Raw genomic sequence first — 22,356 nt, forward strand, 5'->3', positions numbered from 1 at the left:
CAGACACCTCCCAGCCTTGCAGTCTGGCCTTCTCAGGAAATATACAGTGTGGTTGTTACGTCCCTCCGCCTCAGGTGGGGGCGCTGGCCGTTTGGACACGCGTGTGTCTTGTTAAAGTTAATTGTGAGCACCTGTGGCGGTGCCCTTTTAAGAAGCCTGGAGTCGGCTTCTCAGGAGATGGGAGCTTTTTCTCCTCAGCTCTCGACCACGGCCGGGTCTTGATTTTATCTGGTTATTTTATTTTAGTATTCCTTATATGTAGTAAAATAAAGTTATTGGTTAGTTTTGGGAAACCTTGGTGTCGGCATCGCTTATGTTTGCGGGGCTTGAGAGCAACCGTAACATAAATGGGGGCTCGTCCGGGATTTTACCCTTTAGAGTTTACATTTTCTGTTCTTAGCCCGGTTAGCTTAGCCGCCGGGCGGGTCCAAGGGACTTGTCACTTTGTTTTTCCTTTTTTGTTTTTGGTGGTTAATATGAGTGGGGGTACGCTTCGGGGCACTGAGGTCGACTAGTTAAGTGGTCTGCTGACAGTGCTCACGAGTTTAGCGTTCAAAGTCGCCCCAAGCGCAGAAAACCACTGAAGACTAGTTTGAGTTAGAATTTTGTTTCTGTTTGGTTAGGTAGGATCGGGAAAGAACAATAGTTGAATGGTAGCGCCCCTGATTGGTTTAATCACTCTGGATTTGTATCAGCTGTTTCGTCCAGCTGGGCCGATTGAGCTGGGAAAAGGATAGAATCGTTTGACTGGTATGGTTTTTTTTTTGATAGCACTGTTCAGTTCGATAACTGAGTAACATGGACGTCTAAACATTTAGGCTACGAAAAGTTTTGGTTGGTCTCTTGTTATCGGTGCTTCGTGATAATTGTCTGTCAGCTGATCCTCCTGCACGGTGTTTTGCTGACAGCGTTCGGCCAGGTTAGACTGGTTTAGCACAGACGGTCTTCCGATTTCCTAACTTCGCGTTTATTGCTTTCTCGTTCCTTATTGTGGAGTATACTATCGTGCATTTGTCGTTTTCCGAATATTAGCCTAAGTCTCGTACCTCGTCCGTTTCGTGTTAGCCTGGTAGTGCTTCTGCTTCGGTCCTAGACTATTTATATTGCGGAACCGTCCGATAAACTGCTCAAGCCTCGAGATGTAACGTTGAGTTTGCTCGAGTGTCTGTGTACTTGCACATGGTATTATAGAATAATAGTCCTTTGCTTTTACTGAACATCCTTTCACTACCAGTATTTAATTGAATTGCCATCTATGCTATGGCTGAGTCTGGATTCGAGTAATTACTATTTGAATTCAGTCAGCTAGATGCCTCTGGATGTGCATCAGTTGTATGGCTGGCAAGTGAAAAAGTTCCTGCGGCGTCGCATGCGTGTGGCGCGCGTAGAGTTCCTGCGGCGTTGCATGCGTGCGGCGCACGTAGAATTCCTGTAGCGTTTCTGTCTGTCTCCCCTGGTTTGTCTCCCCTTGTTCCCTTTGTTTTGTTTTGGGGACTGGTGTCCCCAGCTGGTGGTGGGGGTGTTACGTCCCTCCGCCTCAGGTGGGGGCGCTGGCCGTTTGGACACATGCGTGTCTTAAAGTTAATTGTGAGCACCTGTGGCGGTGCCCTTAAGAAGCCTGGAGTCGGCTTCTCAGGAGATGGGAGCTTTTTCTCCTCACCTCTCGACCACGGCCGGGTCTTGATTTTATCTGGTTATTTTATTTTAGTATTCCTTATATGTAGTAAAATAAAGTTATTGGTTAGTTTTGGGAAACCTTGGTGTTGGCATCGCTTATGTTTGCGGGGGCTTGAGAGCAACCGTAACAGGTAATATGCAATTACATAATCAGTGCCATGCCTAAAGGTAAACTGCAGTAGATCAACAAAAATGAAGTTTATCTAATCCGATTACTCCTGGACAGGGTTGTGGGGCTTCTGGGGCCTATTCCAGCATTCACTGGACAAGACACAGGGATACACCCTGGACAGGTTACTAATTCATTGCAGGCCAAGCACACCATTCACTCACACACTCGTACCTACAGGCAATTTTGACTCTCCAATCAGCCTAACCTGAATATCTATGTACAATGGTAAGGTTATATATTTAATCACAGATATTAATAGTAGAATGACATGGTATAATTACACAAGAATTCCTCTTGTTTATTTCACTATTCACCGAACAGCGTTGAATAGTGAAAGAGTACAGTTGGTAAACACTCAAAAAATGTAACAATAAGACTGGTTTAGTAATTATATTTATCGACTCACATTAAAATTTTTGAAAATAATTTAATATTCAATATGAAACACTCCGATACAAGATCACTAGCAAGATATTAACAATACAACTGTGTTTTGTACTACATAATTCAGTGGAGCTTGAAAAAAAAAAAGTATAATAAAACTATAATGTATAGTTTATGAATACCCTTCAGTGTGGTTGCTCAGCTGTCACCAGATTTTAAAAAATTGAGAGATGTGGCATTCTAAAACTGTACCAGAGTAACTTTATGACTGCGACAACGTAATGGGATTTTGTAGACTATCAAATAGTGGCACTACTGAGTGGCAGACCACTCAAAAATAAATACTGAAAATAAAGCAGTGAATCAGTTCGAATTGAATCGTGGCCAAGGCTTTTGTGTGTGGAGTTTCCTCATGTCTGCGTGAACTTCCTCTCACAGTTCACAGGCTAATTGGAGAATTTAAATTGTCCCAAGTTATGAGTGTGAATGAATGGTGTGTGTACCCACTGATAGACTGGCAAAATGTCAAGGGTGTATTCCTGTCTATCACCCAATGAATGCTCAGATAGGCTGCAGCACCTCCCACGGCCCTGACCAGGAATAAGCGGGTATAGATAATGGATGGATTTCTGTTTTACAATGGAACATTGCCTCTGTTTGCTTCTGATTGCACTTTTCACTGTATAGTAATGTGTACTGATGCACTGCTCCGTGTGGTACTGAATAGTAAGGTGTAAAACAAGTCTTCCGTACAGAAAGACAAAAGATAGACTAAGATGACCACGGTGATCTGGGTGTAAGTATTCCAAGGATTAATTTAGTTGGTAAACTACACCATGGTGAAGCAGGATAAATCAGAAAAAAATTATTACTATTATTATTTTTATGTCTTTATTGTTGCACTATTTCATCATAAAGTTAACCACAAGAAAGAGCCAGATGCCTACGAATAGGCAATACATGTGTTAGAGGCCTGCATGAGCTTTAAAATGAGAAAGTGTTAAATACGCAAATGCGGAAAGCATTTATCCGGCGAATATTTTAGTTGCAAATAACACACAACCTGCACTCGCACCCCAGTTCTACACTATGCCTGTGTTTGAAGCTCCATTATTCTGCATTAACAAATGGCTAAATGACTAATAATATAATAAATAATAGTATTAAAAATAACAAATTAATAAAACAAATTGCTGAAAAATGTCATCCGCCGGCCATGTCTCTTGCTGAAATTGTTACATTATAGCCTAATGACCAAAAAAAACACCAATCAAATTGATGTGGAATCCCAGAGCCTTTGAAATGGCTTTGTAACCCATTCCAGACTAATGTACTTCAACAACACTCTTCCTTATCCCTTCTGGAATATCATTTGATTGTGGCATTATGTTTGTGGAAACTTTGTGGTGACTACTTCCCCCCTCTGGTTGTAAGGGTCACCATGAGTGAGGTTTAGAATCAACAGGGCTGCCTTCATCAAGCCTGGCTGAGTTAATCTAAATATGCACTAATTATCAATTAAATTTGGTTAATCAGTTGACTGAGTGACAACTACTTTTTCACACAGTTGAAACGGGTGTTTGATAGCTATGTGCATTAAATAAATGAAAATAAAAAATGTGTTTACTGATTATTCATGTTCATTTTGTCTAAAGATCTGAAACCATTCAGTGTGACAAATAAACAATAATAGAGGAAATCAGAGAGGGGGAAACATAACAGTAGTATTGTATCTCAGAGGAAGGCTCCACCGATTCCCTCGGCTCCATGTGATTCTGATGTAATATGCCAACAGCATCAGCATCTGCCATCTGTCTTTCAGGACATTACATCATCACTGAGTCTAGGGGCGGTCCTCTCCTGTCTCCAAAATGAGTGGCAGGACAGAGAGGGGAGGGCCCATGCTGGATAAAGCCTGAAAGCACATCAGGAAGAGAGGACTGCCAAGCTCAAACCTGAGACAGGTATGACCTCGCCTTTACACCACTCTAAGTACAGCAATAGAATCTTACTTTGTTTCAAGTCGAGAGCAGCTATTAGGCAATACTGTGTGAGCACTGGAACAATGCAGATCATTCTAGGAGACCGGAGAATGAAAGATATTATATTAATACAACAATATTGAAATTTCTCTGATTACTCGTGAATTTCTTCCTGATTTCAGGGTCTGGTCTCAGGCACTGATGGCTGAGATGGAAAATGTGTCGTATGTACCTTTGAAGCAGCCCATCGTGTTCACAGTGGAAGGCTTCATCATAACCAGGCAGCAGGGGTACCCCCTGTTTGTAGCCTGTCTCATCGTATACGCCGTGATGCTGCTGGGAAACATCACTGTGATTACGGTGATCGCCGTGGATGCCAAACTCCACAAGCCCATGTACATGATGATGTGCAACCTGGCAGTGTGCGATCTGCTCGGGGGCACGACAGTCATGGCCCAGCTGATGCCACACTTCTTAACAGGGAACAACACCATAGGCTACACAGCGGCCATTTTCCAGGCCTTCTGTGTACACACATACAGCTTGGCCGTCGCCACCATTCTGACGGCCATGGCATATGACCGCTATGTGGCCATCTGTCAGCCGCTGCACTACCATTCCATCATGACCACTAGGAGGCTGGTTTCACTGTGTTGTCTTGCCTGGTTCATCGTGTTCTTACTGATTGGGATTCTCCTCATTCTGAATGTGCAAATGCCACTGTGTGGGACGTTAGTCAAGCATGTCTACTGCAGCGATCAATCCATTCTGAGGCTGGCGTGCATCCCCACCCCCATCAACAACATCTACGGTTTGTGTGTAGTTTGGTCCTTAAGTACGAGCTGCTTCTTAGTCATTGCCTTTTCCTATGTGAAGATCATCCAAACATGCGTCATCAATCAGGAGAAAGACAGTCGAAGCAAGGCCATACAGACGTGCGCCTCCCATCTCACCATTTATATCCTCTTCGAGATCTCCGTGCTCATCATTAGCGTGACTTACAGTTTGAAAGACATCAGCCCCAACACCAGGAAATTTTGCGCCATTCTGTTTATTATTGTGCCCCCCACGGTAAACCCAATCATCTATGGCATCGCCATGAAAGATATTCGAACATACATTGTTAAGTTCTTCAAATCCACTGTTTCACCGAAATAGGGAGACCGGCAAATACCACTTGCTCCAGCACCTACCGCGACCCTGACCCAGAATAAATGGCTATAGATAATGGTTGGAGGGATGGATTTTTGTTTTACAATGGAACAAATCCTCTGTTTGCTTCTGATTGCACTTTTCACTGCATAATAATGTATACTGGTGCACTGCTCTGTGTGGTACTGAATGGTAAGGTGTAAAACAAGTCTTCCATACAGAAGGACAAAAGATAGACTAAGATGACCACGGTGATCTGGGTGTAAGTATTCCAAGGATCAATTTAGTTGGCAAACTATAGCATGGTTAAATCATAAATCAGGGAAAAATGAATTATTACTATTATTATTATGATTATTTTATTTACTGTATTGTTGCGCTTATATTTCATCATAAAGATAACCACAAGAAAGAGCCAGATGCCTACGAATAGGCAATACATGCGTTGGAGGCCTGCATGAAGAAATGGCTTTTAAAAGGTAAAAAACACACACGGGGAAAGCGTTTATCCGGTGAATACTTTAGTCGCAAATAACAGACATCCCGCATTCATTCGCACCCCAGTTCTACACTACGCTTGTGTTTGAAGCTCCATTATTCTGCATTGACAAATGGCCAAATGATAAAATAATAATTAATGAAATTAACAAATGACTAAAGAAAATGGCTGAAAATGTGATCCGCCTGATATGTCTCTTGCTGAAATTGTTACAATATAGCCTAATGACAACAAAAAAAAAACACTCACCAAATTGATGCAGAATCCCAGAGCTTTTGAAATGGCTTTGTAACCATTCCAGACTAATGTATTTCAACAACACTTTTCAGCATCCCTTCTGGAATATCATTTGATCGCGGCAGTATGCTTGTAGGAACTTTGTGGTGACTACTTCCCTCTGGTTGTAAGGGTCAATATGAGAGAGGTTTAGAATCAACAGGGCTGCCTTCATCAAGCCTGGCTGAATTAATCGAATTATGATCTAATAACCAGATTAAATCGGTTGATTGAGTAACAATTACTTTTTCACGTGGTTGATATGGATGTTTGATAACTTTCTGCATTACATTAAATAAATGGAAAAAAATGTGTTTCATTTTTACTCAGTTCCATTGTGTCTAATTATTACATTTTGTCAAAAGATCTGAAACCATTCAGTGTGACAAATAAGCAATAAAATAGAAGAAATCAGGAAGGGGGCAAATAATTTCACAGCACCACCTGTACTCAGTTTCAGAACTGCATTAACTATATATTTATTTCAATTTTGGATTATACATTGAGGGGTAGTTCAGGCTGTTGCACACTGTAGTGTAATAATGTTTTTGTCCTGATAGAATGGGCAGTAAGGCAAACCAAATAGTGATTTCAGAAGTCATTTGAGATAATCACTGCACTGTGTTCGTGAAAAAACTAGAAATACCGCCTCGCGGTTGTATGGAATATCAAGTCTTCAGACACCATCATGCCCTGCAGTTTGGGTTTCTCAGAAAATATATAGTATAATATGCAATTACATCATCAATGCCTCTGCCCTGCCTAACAGTAAACTGCAGAAGATCAACAAAAACCAGGTTTTTATCTAACCTTATTCCTGAACAGGGCTGTGTGAGAGCACTTGACTGAATAGCGTGCCGGTGGAGATAGCAACCCATTCACGCCTGGGTATCAGCACCTGCTACCTATTGTCTGGCAGGGGGTTTTGTGACCCAGGAAGTATAGACAAAACCAAAACATTCGAGAGCTCTCCGATCTCAATTCATAAATAGTCAAATCTAAAAATATTTCAGTCACTCGCAGTTTGGACAAAAATTAAGTACCCAGCCACACATTTTCAAGTCACTCCTCCATTGATGTTTCTCCCTGGGACAGGTTCACCATCTTTATCCAGGGGTTGAACCATACGTGCATAACGAATAAAAAAAAGATATTAATTTCACTTTTTGATTTATACAATGAGGGGTAGTTCAAGGTTATTGCACACTATTGTACACTACTTTATATTTTTCCCCAGTTAGAATGGGCAGTAAAGCAAAACAACAAGTGATTTCAGAGGTAACTAGAGAAACACTGCACTGTTTGTGAAGAAAAAAAAGTTATTATTGCTTAAGTGAACGATCATGGCAAATGTTGATTGGTCCCAAGCCAAGAACAGAAATAGCACTATATCACAGAAACAATGTATCTAAGAGGGAGGCTGTACCTGTGGGCCTGATTCCCTAGGCTGCATATGACATAGCAGTAATACGTCAAAAGCAGCAGCGGGGGCAGTTTTCTCCTCCCTCCAAAGTGAGTGACGGGACAGAGAGGGGAGGGCCCATGCAGGATAAAGCCTGAAAGCCCATCAGGAAGAGAGGACTGCCAACCTGAAACCTGAGACAAGTATGACCTCGTATTTACACTACTCTAAGTACAGCAATAGAATCTTACTTTGTTTCAAGTTGACAGCAGCTATTGGACAATACTGTGCGAGCACTGGTAATGCTGATCATTCTACTTGACCTAAGAACTAAAGACATTATATGACAGCCGTAATCGGATTTCTCTCATCACGCGTGTGAACTTCTTACTGTTTTCAGGCTCTGGTTTTAGGCACTGATGGCAGAGATGGAAAATGTGTCGTATGTACCTTTGAAGCAGCCCATAGTGTTCATAGTAGAAGGTTTCATCATAACCAGGCAGCAGGGGTACCCCTTGTTTGTAGCCTGTCTCATCGTATACGCCATGATGCTGCTGGGAAATATCACCATGGTTACAGTGATAGCCACGGATGCCAAGCTCCACAAGCCCATGTACATGATGATGTGCAACCTGGCAGTGTGCGATCTGCTCGGGGGCACGACGGTCATGGCCCAGCTGATGTCACACTTCCTAACAGGGGATAAAACCATCGGCTACGTGGCAGCAATAGTCCAGGCCTTCTGTGTTCACACGTACGGCTTGGCTGTTGCCACCATTCTATCCGCCATGGCGTACGACCGCTACGTTGCCATCTGCCAGCCGCTGCACTACCACGCCATCATGACCACTACGAGGCTGGTTTCGCTGTGTTTTCTGGCCTGGTTCATCGCAGTCTGCATAGTCGTGATCCTCCTCATTCTGAACGTGGGAACTCCATTGTGTGGGACATTAATCATACACGTCTACTGCAGTAATGGAGCCATTCTGAGGCTGGCATGCATACCCACCCCCATCAACAACATCTACGATTTGTGTTCACTTTGGTCCTTAAGAATAGGGTGCTTCTTAGTCATTGCATTTTCCTATCTGAAGATCCTCAAAACGTGCATCATCAAACAGGAGAAAAACAGTCGGAGCAAGGCCATACAGACGTGCACCTCCCACCTCACCATTTATGTCCTCTTTGAGATCTCCGGTTTAATCATCATCTTGACCTACAGGCTGCAAGAGATCAGCCCCAACGCCAAGAAGTTCTGCACCATTTTTATTTTCATCGTGCCCCCCATCATCAACCCAATCATCTATGGCATCGCCACGAAAGATATTCGCACAAATATTGTTCAGTTTTTCAAATCCACTGTCTCAACAAAAATAGGGTAACCAGCCAGTACCACCCAGTTATCCAAATAATATTTTAAAAATGTATTTTTTTGGTTGAGGAAAGTAGGTAAAGTGTTATCTTCACATCACAACTCTGTCTCTAAAATATTTTCCAACAAAAAAGTGTCAGATGGATCTTTTTTCAAACAGTCGTAAAGTTACGGTTCACAGGTTGGTAAAAACAATTATCATTTTAAAAAAACCTTGCTATAGCACTGTTATTCTCTACACTGTAATTTACCTGTGGTTAAACCAAAGGTTAAACCTGTGTGTGATATGGTTACAGAGACAGCACACACAGGAATTCATTATACTGTTTTGTCATGATTGTGTCTTTATTTGATGTTGGGGTTTTTCTTGTATATGAGAGAAGTGCATCATTGACAAGTTTTGGTTTCTTACCGTTGGTGACCCTGAACCAGCATTTTGTGTATCTGAGGTATTTCTTACAACACCCTTTCGTAAATTCACGGCATTCAGGTAAAACGTCTCAATGAAGTTATGTGCCAGCTGGGCAAAGGATAATAATTTCTGGCACAATCTGAATCATCCTCCATCTGTTTTTTCCCCATGACCTTTGCCTAATTTTGCAAACTAAAAAGCTATTAACTTTTTTAAATAAAGCATAATAATTGCATTCTAGTTTTTAGTTTTGTTCTTTGTCATTTTATTAGTGTGAGTTTAAAACAGAATATTACAGAACAATAAAAACCATTCAACATTACAGATGGTATGTAAGACTGCAACCACATACCTGAAACTCAGATTCAGGAGAAACACTTGAAATACTCTCTCACAAATATATGAGGGGGAATTGGAATTTTCTTATCCAGTCAACATGTGTTTTGTGGATTTGGAGAAAGCATAATGACCGGATTCCTCTGGGTATCTTGTAGGTGGTGCTGTGGGTGTATCGGGTGCCAGGGACACTACTGCAAACCATTCAATCCATGTACACTGAGAGCAACAGCTGCGTTTGCATGTTTGGCATTAAGCCAAGCTCGTACAATGCAGGTGTTGGACTCTGCCAAGGATGTGCCTAGTCTCCCCTACTGTTCCTGGTGTTCATGAACAAGGCCCCAAGGTGCCACCAAGTTCTGGAGGGTGTCTGGTTTTGGGACATAGGGGTGGCATCTCTGCAGTTTGCAGATCAATCAATCAACCTTTATTTCAGCGTGAGAAACCATTGAGGAAGAATCCTCATTTACAATGGTGTCAAGTTACTGAGATTGAAACACAGACAAATTTGAAAAACATATATTAAAAAAGTGTGATAAAAAGAAAAAATGTAAAACATTTAGTATAAAAACAATCGCAAGTTAGTAAGTGCAACAGAATTTAAGGACTAAGAATTAGAAATCGTTAAAAATTCAAACAGAAATTAAAAACAGTTACACTCTGACTTAAGCTCAGAGATCAGAGTTCTGACCTGTGAAGTGGCAGCAATGATTTTAGATTTAAAGTGCTCTGTATTTTATTTCAAATGTATGGGGCACAATAACTGAAGACAATTTTTATAAGGTCAGTTCTCACTGGTCATACATGTAGGGTAAGCCTATTTTGAGAACGCGCACTATGATATTTAGTGTACTGGATTCAAAAAAGGTGAGATATATAGTGGTTGTTCATTTAATAATGCTTTATAAATAAATGTTAATTATGCTCTCTTCTTACTGATAGAGATGACCACCCAACCTGTGCATACAGGGGACAATGGTGTGTGTTATTGCCGTCACAGGTGATAAATCTTAGTGTTAAGTGGGAAACAGCATCTAATTACTTCAGAGTAGTAGCAACGCTCAAACGCATATTTTATCTCCATAATCCAGTACAGATTAAAATAGTGATTCTATTTTATTTCAGTGGAGCCTAGGAAAACAACACTTATTTCTAAATAGAAAGCCTAGTTTTGTCTGCAATTTTGTAACTAGTTTGGTAACATAAAATTTAAAACTGAGTTTTTCATCAACCCAGATTCCTAGATATTTATATTGAGGGACTCTCTCAATATGTGTGCCATCGAAAAGAATGAATGATTGGAATCAGTACACTTAGCCTTTGAGAACAATATCCACTTGGTTTTTTTTTTTGGAATTTAGAACTAGCTTGAAGTTGAATAGTTAATATTAAAGCGTATTAAAAAAAGTGTTGCAGGTTTTCAATGGCTGCTTGTATGGAATTTGCAGAACAATACAAAATTGTACCTGGAATTTGCATGAATCCAATGGAGATACAATGTCATTCATATAAATTGGAAAAAAGTATACCAGTCCCAAAAGAGAACACTGGGGAACACCCTTCATTATTTAGATATATTTTCTATATACATATATATATATATATATATATATATATATATATAAAATATATCCATTACTGTCGGTGCACGGCAGTGTTTGCATGTTGTAGCTGGTGCACCGCCGTGCGCACGCACCAATCCGTGTATCGGCACGCGAAACAAGAATCAGGATTGAGGAATGGCAACACGACGGGACTAGAGTAAGTTTTGAAATAATACCGATGATCTTGTTTTGATTTCGATTTGACTCAAACATTATTGACTCCTGTAATAATCCAGGACAGTAAAAGCGGGCTAAGCAAGGGAAGTTCATACAGCACATTGCATAGCACATTTCATACACGCAGCAGGCATTCAAGAAAAAGATTGTGTGATTTGAGTAATGGGGGGCCGGTGCCCCAGTAGAGCTTTATGTCTAGCAACTCCCCCCCCCCCCCCCCGCCCCCCCCCCATCGTAACCCATTGCTCAAAACACATTCCTACAAAACAAGTTTCAATAAACTGAAAGATTCTACACAAGTGAATGTATTCAATTTCTGAACTGAATATAATTCTTTATGAACAATATTCATTTCATTTTTGAATCAATACATTGAGAGGTAGTTCAAGGTTATATTACAGTGTAGTCATGTTTTTTGCACTGTTAGAATGGGAAGTAAAGTAAAAAAGTGTTTTCAGGAGTCGCTCGAGATCATTACAGCACTGTATTTGCGAAGAAAAGTTTTTTTTTTTTCTTGTTGAAGGGCCTGATTCCCCAGGCTGCATGTGACACTGCAGTATTATTTCAAAAGCAGCTGCATCTGCAATCCGTGTTTCACTGCATTACATCATCATTGTATCCGGGGGTGGTCCTATCCTGTCTCTAAAATGAGTGACAGGACAGAGAGTGACATGACAGAAAGGGGAGGGCTCATGCAGGATAAAGTCTGAAAGCCCATCAGGAAGAGAAGACTGCCAACCTGAAACCTGAGACAAGTATGACCTCGTATTTACACTACTCTAAGTACAGCAATAGAATCTTACTTTGTTTCAAGTTGACAGCAGCTATTGGACAATACTGTGTGAGCACTGGTAATGCTGATCATTCTACTTGACCTAAGAACGAAAGACATTATATGACAGCCGTAATCACGTGGGAACTTCTTACTGTTTTCAGGCTCTGGTCTTAGGCACTGATGGCAGAGATGGAAAATGTGTCGTATGTACCTTTGAAGCAGCCCATAGTGTTCATAGTAGAAGGTTTCATCATAACCAGGCAGCAGGGGTACCCCTTGTTTGTAGCCTGTCTCATCGTATACGCCATGATGCTGCTGGGAAACATCACCGTGGTTACAGTGATAGCCACGGATGCCAAGCTCCACAAGCCCATGTACATGATGATGTGCAACCTGGCAGTGTGCGATCTGCTCGGGGGCACGACAGTCATGGCCCAGCTGATGCCACAGTTCCTGACAGGAGACAAGACCATTGGCTACGTGGCAGCAATAGTCCAGGCCTTCTGTGTGCACACATATGGCTCAGCCGTTACCACTATTCTATCTGCCATGGCGTATGACCGCTACGTTGCCATCTGCCAGCCGCTGCACTACCACACCATCATGACAACTACGAGGCTGGTTTCACTGTGTTTTCTGGCCTGGTTCATCGCAGTCTGCTTAGTCGTGATCCTCCTCATTCTGAACGTGGGAACTCCATTGTGTGGGACATTAATCATGCACGTCTACTGCAGTAATGGAGCCATTCTGAGGCTGGCATGCATACCCACCCCCATCAACAACATCTACGATTTGTGTTCACTTTCGTCCTTAAGAATAGGCTGCTTCTTAGTCATTGCATTTTCCTATCTGAAGATCCTCAAAGTGTGCATCATCAAACAGGAGAAAAACAGTCGGAGCAAGGCCATACAGACGTGCACCTCCCACCTCACCATTTATGTCCTCTTTGAGATCTCCGGTTTAATCATCTTCTTGACCTACAAGCTGCAAGAGATCAGCCCCAACACCAAGAAGTTCTGCACCATTTTTATTTTCATCGTGCCCCCCATCATCAACCCAATCATCTATGGCATCACCACGAAAGATATTCGCACAAATATTGTTCAGTTTTTCAAATCCACTGTCTCAACAAAAATAGGGTAACCAGCCAGTACCACCCAGTTATCCAAATAACATTTTTACAATGTATTTTTTTGGTTGAGGAAAGTAGGTAAAGTGTTATCTTCACATCACAACTGTGTCTCTAAAATATTTTCCAACAAAAAAGTGTCAGATGGATCTTTTTTCAAACAGTCGTAAAGTTACGGTTCACAGGTTGGTAAAAACAATTATCATTTAAAAAAAACCTTGCTATAGCACTGTTATTCTCTACACTGTAATTTACCTGTGGTTAAACCAAAGGTTAAACCTGTGTGTGATATGGTTACAGAGACAGCACACACAGGAATTTGTTATACTGTTTTGTCATGATTGTGTCTTTATTTGATGTTGGGGTTTTTCTTGTATATGAGAGAAGTGCATCATTGACAAGTTTTGGTTTCTTACCGTTGGTGACCCTGAACCAGCATTTTGTGTATCTGAGGTGTTTCTTACAACACCCTTTCATAAATTCACGGCATTCAGGCAAAACGTCTCAATGAAGTTATGTGCCAGCTGGGCAAAGGATAATAATTTCTGGCACAATCTGAATCATCCTCCATCTGTTTTTTCCCCATGACCTTTGCCTAATTTTGCAAACTAAAAAGCTATTAACTTTTTTAAATAAAGCATAATAATTGCATTCTAGTTTTTAGTTTTGTTCTTGTCATTTTATTAGTGTGAGTTTAAAAGAGAATATTACAGAACAATAAAAAGCATTCAGCATTACAGATTGTATGTAAGACTGCAACCAGATACCTGAAACTCAGATTCAGGAGGAACACTTGAAATACTCTCTCACAAATATATGAGGGGGAATTGGAATTTTCTTATCCAGTCAACATGTGTTTTGTGGATTTGGAGAAAGCACAATGACCGGATTCCTCTGGGTATCTTGTAGGTGGTGCTGCGGGTGTATTGAGTGCCAGGGACACTACTGCAAACCATTCAATCCATGTACACTGAGAGCAACAGCTGCGTTTGCATGTTTGGCATTAAGCCAAGCTCGTACAATGCAGGTGTTGGACTCTGCCAAGGATGTGCCTAGTCTCCCCTACTGTTCCTGGTGTTCATGAACAAGGCCCCAAGGTGCCACCAAGTTCTGGAGGGTGTCTGGTTTTGGGACATAGGGGTGGCATCTCTGCAGTTTGCAGATCAATCAATCAACCTTTATTTCAGCGTGAGAAACCATTGAGGAAGAATCCTCATTTACAATGGTGTCAAGTTACTGAGATTGAAACACAGACAAATTTGAAAAACATATATTACAAAAGTGTGATAAAAAGAAAAAATGTAAAACATTTAGTATAAAAACAATCGCAAGTTAGTAAGTGCAACAGAATTTAAGGACTAAGAATTAGAAATCGTTAAAAATTCAAACAGAAATTAAAAACAGTTACACTCTGACTTAAGCTCAGAGATCAGAGTTCTGACCTGTGAAGTGGCAGCAATGATTTTAGATTTAAAGTGCTCTGTATTTTATTTCAAATGTATGGGGCACAATAACTGAAGACAATTTTTATAAGGTCAGTTCTCACTGGTCATACATGTAGGGTAAGCCTATTTTGAGAACGCGCACTATGATATTTAGTGTACTGGATTCAAAAAAGGTGAGATATATAGCGGTTGTTCATTTAATAATGCTTTATAAATAAATTTTAATTATGCCCTCTTCTAACTGATAGAGATGACCACCCAACCTGTGCATACAGGGGACAATGGTGTGTGTTATTGCCGTCACAGGTGATAAATCTTAGTGTTAAGTGGGAAACAGCATCTAATTACTTCAGAGTAGTAGCAACGCTCAAACGCATATTTTATCTCCATAATCCAGTACAGATTAAAATAGTGATTCTATTTTATTTCAGTGGAGCCTAGGAAAACAACACTTATTTTTAAATAGAAAGCCTAGTTTTGTCTGCAATTTTGTAACTAGTTTGGTAACATGAAATTTAAAACTGAGTTTTTCATCAACCCAGATTCCTAGATATTTATATTGAGGGACTCTCTCAATATGTGTTCCATCGAAAAGAATGAATGATTGGAATCAGTACACTTAGCCTTTGAGAACAATATCCATTCGTTTTTTTTTTTTGGAATTTAGAACTAGCTTGAAGTTGAATAGTTGATATTAAAGCGTATTAAAAAAGTGTTGCAGGTTTTCAATGGCTGCTTGTATGGAATTTGCAGAACAATACAAAATTGTACCTGGAATTTGCATGAATCCAATGAAGATACAATGTCATTCATATAAATTGGAAAAAAGTATACCAGTCCCACAAGAGAACCCTGGGGAACACCCTTCATGATTTAGATATATTTTATATATACATATATATATATATATATATATATATATAAAATATATCCATTACCGTCAGTGCACGGCAGTTTGCATGTTGTAGCTGGTGAACCGCCGTGCGCACGCACCAATCCGTGTATCGGCACGCGAAACAAGAATCAGGATTGAGGAATGGCAACACGACGGGACTAGAGTAAGTTTTGAAATAATACCGATGATCTTGTTTTGATTTCGATTTGACTCAAACATTATTGACTCCTGTAATAATCCAGTACAGTAATAGCGGGCTAAGCAAGGGAAGTTCATACAGCACATTGCATAGCACATTTCATACACGCAGCAGGCATTCAAGAAAAAGATTGTGTGATTTGAGTAATGGGGGGCCCCAGTAGAGCTTTAAGTCTAGCACCCCCCCCCCCCCCCCCCCCCCCCCATCGTAACCCATTGCTCAAAACAAATTCCTACAAAACAAGTTTCAATAAACTGAAAGATTCTACACAAGTGAATGTATTCAATTTCTGAACTGAATATAATTCTTTATGAACAATATTCATTTCATTTTTGAATCAATACATTGAGAGGTAGTTCAAGGTTATATTACAGTGTAGTCATGTTTTTTGCACTGTTAGAATGGGAAGTAAAGTAAAAAAGTGTTTTCAGGAGTCATTCGAGATCATTACAGCACTGTATTTGTGAAGAAAAGTTTTTTTTTTTTCTTGTTGAAGGGCCTGATTCCCCAGGCTGCATGTGACACTGCAGTATTATTTCAAAAGCAGCTGCATCTGCAATCCGTGTTTCACTGCATTACATCATCATTGTATCCGGGGGTGGTTCTATCCTGTCTCTAAAATGAGTGACAGGACAGAAAGGGGAGGGCCCATGCAAGATAAAGCCTGAAAGCCCATCAGGAAGAGAGGACTGCCAACCTGAAACCTGAGACAAGTATGACCTCGTATTTACACTACTCTAAGTACAGCAATAGAATCTTACTTTGTTTCAAGTTGACAGCAGCTATTAGACAATACTGTGTGAGCACTGTTAATGCTGATCATTCTACTTGACCTAAGAACGAAAGACATTATATTACAGCCGTAATCGCATGTGAACTTCTTACTGTTTTCAGGCTCTGGTCTTAGGCACTGATGGCAGAGATGGAAAATGTGTCGTATGTACCTTTGAAGCAGCCCATAGTGTTCATAGTAGAAGGTTTCATCATAACCAGGCAGCAGGGGTACCCCCTGTTTGTGGCCTCGCTCATCGTATACGCTGTGATGCTGCTGGGAAACATCACCGTGGTTACGGTGATAGCCACGGATGCCAAACTCCACAAGCCCATGTACATGATGATGTGCAACCTGGCAGTATGCGATCTGCTCGGGGGCACGACAGTCATGGCCCAGCTGATGCCACACTTCCTGACAGGAGACAAGACCATCGGCTACGTGGCGGCAATAGTCCAGGTCTTCTGTGTGCACACGTATGGCTCGGCCGTTACCACTATTCTATCGGCCATGGCGTATGACCGCTACGTTGCCATATGCCAGCCGCTGCACTACCACACCATCATGACCACTACGAGGCTGGTTTCACTGTGTTTTCTGGCCTGGTTCATCGCAGTCTGCTTAGTCGTGATCCTCCTCATTCTGAACGTGGGAACTCCATTGTGTGGGACATTAATCATGCACGTCTACTGCAGTAATGGAGCCATTCTGAGGCTGGCATGCATACCCACCCCCATCAACAACATCTACGATTTGTGTTCACTTTGGTCCATAAGAATAGGCTGCTTCTTAGTCATTGCATTTTCCTATCTGAAGATCCTCAAAGTGTGCATCATCAAACAGGAGAAAAACAGTCGGAGCAAGGCCATACAGACGTGCACCTCCCACCTCACCATTTATGTCCTCTTTGAGATCTCCGGTTTAATCATCTTCTTGACCTACAAGCTGCAAGAGATCAGCCCCAACACCAAGAAGTTCTGCACCATTTTTATTTTCATCGTGCCCCCCATCATCAACCCAATCATCTATGGCATCGCCACGAAAGATATTCGCACAAATATTGTTCAGTTTTTCAAATCCACTGTCTCAACAAAAATAGGGTAACCAGCCAGTACCACCCAGTTATCCAAATAACATTTTTACAATGTATTTTTTTGGTTGAGGAAAGTAGGTAAAGTGTTATCTTCACATCACAACTGTGTCTCTAAAATATTTTCCAACAAAAAAGTGTCAGATGGATCTTTTTTCAAACAGTCGTAAAGTTACGGTTCACAGGTTGGTAAAAACAATTATCATTTTAAAAAAACCTTGCTATAGCACTGTTATTCTCTACACTGTAATTTACCTGTGGTTAAACCAAAGGTTAAACCTGTGTGTGATATGGTTACAGAGACAGCACACACAGGAATTCGTTATACTGTTTTGTCATGATTGTGTCTTTATTTGATGTTGGGGTTTTTCTTGTATATGAGAGAAGTGCATCATTGACAAGTTTTGGTTTCTTACCGTTGGTGACCCTGAACCAGCATTTTGTGTATCTGAGGTGTTTCTTACAACACCCTTTCATAAATTCACGGCATTCAGGTAAAACGTCTCAATGAAGTTATGTGCCAGCTGGGCAAAGGATAATAATTTCTGGCACAATCTGAATCATCCTCCATCTGTTTTTTCCCCATGACCTAATTTTGCAAACTAAAAAGCTATTAACTTTTTTAAATAAAGCATAATAATTGCATTCTAGTTTTTAGTTTTGTTCTTTGTCATTTTATTAGTGTGAGTTTAAAACAGAATATTACAGAACAATAAAAAGCATTCAGCATTACAGATTGTATGTAAGACTGCAACCAGATACCTGAAACTCAGATTCAGGAGGAACACTTGAAATACTCTCTCACAAATATATGAGGGGGAATTGGAATTTTCTTATCCAGTCAACATGTGTTTTGTGGATTTGGAGAAAGCATAATGACCGGATTCCTCTGGGTATCTTGTAGGTGGTGCTGTGGGTGTATCGAGTGCCAGGGACACTACTGCCAACCATTCAATCCATGTACACTGAGAGCAACAGCTGCGTTTGCATGTTTGGCATTAAGCCAAGCTCGTACAATGCAGGTGTTGGACTCTGCCAAGGATGTGCCTAGTCTCCCCTACTGTTCCTGGTATTCATGAACAAGGCCCCAAGGTGCCACCAAGTTCTGGAGGGTGTCTGGTTTTGGGACATAGGGGTGGCATCTCTGCAGTTTGCAGATCAATCAATCAACCTTTATTTCAGCGTGAGAAACCATTGAGGAAGAATCCTCATTTACAATGGTGTCAAGTTACTGAGATTGAAACACAGACAAATTTGAAAAACATATATTAAAAAAGTGTGATAAAAAGAAAAAATGTAAAACATTTAGTATAAAAACAATCGCAAGTTAGTAAGTGCAACAGAATTTAAGGACTAAGAATTAGAAATCGTTAAAAATTCAAACAGAAATTAAAAACAGTTACACTCTGACTTAAGCTCAGAGATCAGAGTTCTAACCTGGTCAAGTGGCAGCAATGATTTTAGATTTAAAGTGCTCTGTATTTTATTTCAAATGTATGGGGCACAATAACTGAAGGCAATTTTTATAAGGTCAGTTCTCACTGGTCATACATGTAGGGTAAGCCTATTTTGAGAACGCGCACTATGATATTTAGTGTACTGGATTCAAAAAAGGTGAGATATATAGTGGTTGTTCATTCAATAATGCTTTATAAATAAATTTTAATTATGCTCTCTTCTTACTGATAGAGATGACCACCCAACCTGTGCATACAGGGGACAATGGTGTGTGTTATTGCCGTCACAGGTGATAAATCTTAGTGTTAAGTGGGAAACAGCATCTAATTACTTCAGAGTAGTAGCAACGCTCAAACGCATATTTTATCTCCATAATCCAGTACAGATTAAAATAGTGATTCTATTTTATTTCAGTGGAGCCTAGGAAAACAACACTTATTTCTAGAAAGCCTAGTTTTGTCTGCAATTTTGTAACTAGTTTGGTAACATAAAATTTAAAACTGAGTTTTTCATCAACCCAGATTCCTAGATATTTATATTGAGGGACTCTCTCAATATGTGTGCCATCGAAAAGAATGAATGATTGGAATCAGTACACTTAGCCTTTGAGAACAATATCCATTTGTTTTTTTTTGGAATTTAGAACTAGCTTGAAGTTGAATAGTTGATATTAAAGCGTATTAAAAAAGTGTTGCAGGTTTTCAATGGCTGCTTGTATGGAATTTGCAGAACAATACAAAATTGTACCTGGAATTTGCATGAATCCAATGGAGATACAATGTCATTCATATAAATTGGAAAAAAAGTATACCAGTCCCAAAAGAGAACCCTGGGGAACACCCTTCATGATTTAGCCGCATGTTGTAGCTGGTGCACCGCCGTGCGCACGCACCAATCCGTGTATCGGCACGCGAAACAAGAATCGGGATTGAGGAATGATAGCATGACGGGACTAGAGTAAGTTTTGAAATAATACCGATGATCTTGTTTTGATTTCGATTTGACTCAAACATTATTGACTCCTGTAATAATCCAGTACAGTAATAGCAGGCTAAGCAAGGGAAGTTCATACAGCACATTGCATAGCACATTTCATACACGCAGCAGGCATTCAAGAAAAAGATTGTGTGATTTGAGTAATGGGGGGCCGGTGCCCCAGTAGAGCTTTATGTCTAGCACCCCCCCCTCCCCCCCCCGCCTCCCCCCCATCGTAACCCATTGCTCAAAACACATTCCTACAAAACAAGTTTCAATAAACTGAAAGATTCTACACAAGTGAATGTATTCAATTTCTGAACTGAATATAATTCTTTATGAACAATATTCATTTCATTTTTGAATCAATACATTGAGAGGTAGTTCACGGTTATATTACAGTGTAATCATGTTTTTTGCACTGTTAGAATGGGAAGTAAAGTAAAAAAGTGTTTTCAGGAGTCGCTCGAGATCATTACAGCACTGTATTTGTGAAGAAAAGTTTTTTTTTTTTCTTGTTGAAGGGCCTGATTCCCCAGGCTGCATGTGACACTGCAGTATTATTTCAAAAGCAGCTGCATCTGCAATCCGTGAGCAGCTGCATCTGCAATCCGTGTTTCACTGCATTACATCATCATTGTATCCGGGGGTGGTTCTATCCTGTCTCTAAAATGAGTGACAGGACAGAGAGTGACATGACAGAAAGGGGAGGGCTCATGCAGGATAAAGTCTGAAAACCGATCAGGAAGAGAGGACTGCCAACCTGAAACCTGACAGGTATGACCTCGCCTTTATACCACGCAAAGTACAGCCATAGAATATGTTTCAGGTACTTAGCGAGCAGATATTAGATAATACTGTGAGCACAGCTAACGAAGTAGATAATCGTAGCAGACCTGAGAACTAAAGATGTTATTACAGCAGTAGTTGGATATCTCTGAACACGTGTAAAAAGCACATCAGGAAGAGAGGACTGCCAACCTGAAACCTGAGACAGGTATGATCTCGCCTTCACACCACTCTAAGTACAGCAATAGAATCTTACTTTGTTTTAAGTCGAGAGCAGCTATTAGACAATACTGTGTGAGCACTGGAACAATGCAGATCATTTTATGAGACCGGAGAATGAAAGATATTATATTAATACAACGATATTGAAATTTCTCTGATTACTCGTGAATTTCTTCCTGATTTCAGGGTCTCGTCTCAGGCACTGATGGCAGAGACGGAAAATGTGTCGTATGTACCTTTGAAGCAGCCCATCGTGTTCACAGTGGAAGGCTTCATCATAACCAGGCAGCAGGGGTACCCCCTGTTTGTGGCCTCGCTCATTGTGTACGCCGTGATGCTGCTCGGAAACATCACCGTGGTTACGGTGATAGCCACGGATGCCAAACTCCACAAGCCCATGTATGTGATGGTGTGCAACCTGGCAGTGTGCGATCTGCTCGGATGCACGACAGTCATGACCCCGCTGATGTCACACTTCGTAACAGGGAACAACACCACCGCCTACGCTGCAGCCATTTTCCAAGCCTTCTGTGTGCACACATACGGCTTGGCCGTCGCCACCATTCTGGCAGTCATGGCGTATGACCGCTATGTGGCCATCTGTCAGCCGCTGTACTACCACACCATCATGACTAATAGGCGGCTGGTTTCACTGTGTTTCCTGGTCTGGTTCATTACGGTCTGCCTGGTCGTGATACTCCTCATTCTGAATGTGCAAACGCCATTGTGTGGGACGTTAATCACACATGTCTACTGCAGTAATGGAGCCATTCTGAGGCTGGCGTGCATCGCCACCCCCATCATCAACATCTACGAAATGTCTTCACTCTGGATCATAAGAACGGGCGGCATCTTAGTCATTGCCTTTTCCTATCTGAAGATCCTCAAAGCGTGCATCATCAAACAGGAGAAAAACTGTCGGAGCAAGGCCATACAGACATGCGCCTCCCATCTCACCATTTATATCCTCTTTGAGGTCTCAATTTTAATCATTGTCATGACCTACAGGCTGCAAGAGATCAGCCCCAATGCCAAGAAAGTCTGCGCCATTCTTACTTTCATCATGCCCCCGACAGTCAACCCAATCATCTATGGCATTGCCATGAAAGACATTCGCAAAAAAATTGTGAAGTTTTTCAAATCAACTGTCTCGCCGAAATAG

At 41.0% G+C, this 22,356-nt stretch overlaps 5 protein-coding genes across 5 annotated transcripts; all 5 read left to right on the plus strand.

Annotated features, from left to right (window-relative positions):
• Window positions 1-52: 52 nt before the first annotated feature.
• LOC135264118 (olfactory receptor 52K1-like) lies at window positions 53-6,467 on the plus strand. Its single transcript, XM_064352782.1, has 3 exons — window positions 53-750; window positions 4,056-4,197; window positions 4,398-6,467. Exon 3 carries the CDS (start codon window positions 4,417-4,419, stop codon window positions 5,371-5,373), a length of 957 nt encoding a protein of 318 aa, XP_064208852.1. The 5' UTR covers window positions 53-750; window positions 4,056-4,197; window positions 4,398-4,416; the 3' UTR covers window positions 5,374-6,467.
• A 1,325-nt stretch (window positions 6,468-7,792) lies between these two features.
• LOC135262513 (olfactory receptor 52K2-like) lies at window positions 7,793-8,937 on the plus strand. The gene has a single exon (XM_064349531.1). It carries the CDS (start codon window positions 7,964-7,966, stop codon window positions 8,924-8,926), a length of 963 nt encoding a protein of 320 aa, XP_064205601.1. The 5' UTR covers window positions 7,793-7,963; the 3' UTR covers window positions 8,927-8,937.
• Window positions 8,938-10,501: 1,564 nt separating this feature from the next.
• On the plus strand, window positions 10,502-13,947 carry LOC135264319 (olfactory receptor 52K2-like). The gene is made up of 2 exons (XM_064353182.1): window positions 10,502-10,531; window positions 12,395-13,947. The coding sequence occupies exons 1-2, from the start codon at window positions 10,502-10,504 to the stop codon at window positions 13,361-13,363; spliced, it is 999 nt and encodes a 332-aa protein (XP_064209252.1). The 3' UTR covers window positions 13,364-13,947.
• A 990-nt stretch (window positions 13,948-14,937) lies between these two features.
• LOC135264320 (olfactory receptor 52K2-like) lies at window positions 14,938-18,325 on the plus strand. Its single transcript, XM_064353183.1, has 2 exons — window positions 14,938-14,967; window positions 16,796-18,325. The coding sequence occupies exons 1-2, from the start codon at window positions 14,938-14,940 to the stop codon at window positions 17,762-17,764; spliced, it is 999 nt and encodes a 332-aa protein (XP_064209253.1). The 3' UTR covers window positions 17,765-18,325.
• A 3,074-nt stretch (window positions 18,326-21,399) lies between these two features.
• On the plus strand, window positions 21,400-22,356 carry LOC135264321 (olfactory receptor 52K2-like). Its single transcript, XM_064353184.1, has one exon. It carries the CDS (start codon window positions 21,400-21,402, stop codon window positions 22,354-22,356), a length of 957 nt encoding a protein of 318 aa, XP_064209254.1.

The sequence above is a fragment of the Anguilla rostrata genome, chromosome 9 (assembly GCF_018555375.3).
Source record: "Anguilla rostrata isolate EN2019 chromosome 9, ASM1855537v3, whole genome shotgun sequence".
In the NCBI taxonomy this organism is placed as follows: domain Eukaryota; kingdom Metazoa; phylum Chordata; class Actinopteri; order Anguilliformes; family Anguillidae; genus Anguilla; species Anguilla rostrata.